Source organism: Lipotes vexillifer, unplaced genomic scaffold (genome assembly GCF_000442215.2).
Source record: "Lipotes vexillifer unplaced genomic scaffold, Lipotes_vexillifer_v1.1 scaffold459, whole genome shotgun sequence".
NCBI lineage: Eukaryota > Metazoa > Chordata > Mammalia > Artiodactyla > Lipotidae > Lipotes > Lipotes vexillifer.
In genome coordinates, this window is record NW_006769874.1 from 2649813 (window position 1) to 2650874 (window position 1062).

General features: G+C 44.9%; 1 protein-coding gene across 1 annotated transcript in view; it reads right to left on the reverse strand.

The window, feature by feature from the left end:
* The window catches only part of THBS2 (thrombospondin 2), a 37589-nt gene extending 37513 nt beyond the window's left edge, over window positions 1-76 (reverse strand). The window contains 1 exon segment of the mRNA XM_007445939.1: window positions 25-76. Coding sequence (XP_007446001.1) covers window positions 25-76 — 52 coding nt within the window.
* Between the last annotated feature and the right edge of the window lie 986 nt (window positions 77-1062).

The following is a 1062-nucleotide window of genomic DNA, read 5'->3' on the forward strand; positions in this document are numbered from 1 at the left end:
GGGGAGGGGGCGGTCCACACTCACCCCGAGCACTGTACCAAGGCCATAAGGCTAGCAGCAGCAGCGGCCACAGCATCCTGCCTCTGCCCAGCTGAACCCCTGCAAATAAATCAGACCTGTTACTTCTGAATACATAAACTCAACGTCTAGTGTAGATTGGAATTTTTACTCATATGACCATTTAAAAAGAATTTGTATAGGAAAATCAGAAACACATGGATTTGTGGGCAGTTAAAGCTAGATAGGAAATGTGCTTTTCAAATGGATTCTTCTAACTGTAGCTGGTATTCACTAGTCTAGCCTTTGCTGACAAACACTATGCTAATGACGTCCTAAGTATTCATATTATTTAACCCTCATAATGACCTAGGAGGCAACAACTATTATTATCATCTCCATTTTACTGATGGGTAAGTGGAGTTCAGAGAAGTTAAGTGCTTGCCCAGAGCAATGATGATACTGAAAGGTGTAGCCAGGATGTAAACCCAGGAAGTTTGAATTCAGAAAAATGTCAGCTTGGGGAAAATAACCTATGAAGACATTTTGTGTAAATAGCCAAGAAAAAAGTTGCACATGACTTAATTAAATAGAATAAATATTAACTGTATATGAGTTAGAAGTAAACTTAGTTTGGTGGATCATAATTACAAAAAACAAAAATAGCCTTCTACTTAGTAATCACTTTTACTTTGTCTTTCTATTTTCCTGAGGCCTGTTTTTCCATTCTTGAGGATTCTCAGTTGGCAGGCTCAGCAGACACTGGCCCAGAAGTTAGAGACTGGCCAGGAGCCCGTTCCACAGTTAACCCCTGCTCGGCCTCCTGGTCTCCCCACTGAGCAGCGCATGGTCCCAACACCCCTCCAGCGATACACTGCATCCCGCTGAGGCGAAGCCAAGCTGAGTCCCTCACCCCTCCCTGTTTAGGGCTTCAAAGATCCTGAGCTCCTCAGTGACGAAGAAATCCAAGGAGTCCCCTCTCCAGAAGGATTTGGGAACCTAGGACTACCCATTCCCCCCAAGATGGGGACCATCCCCTGGGGAAGCGGGGTCCATGCAGGACCC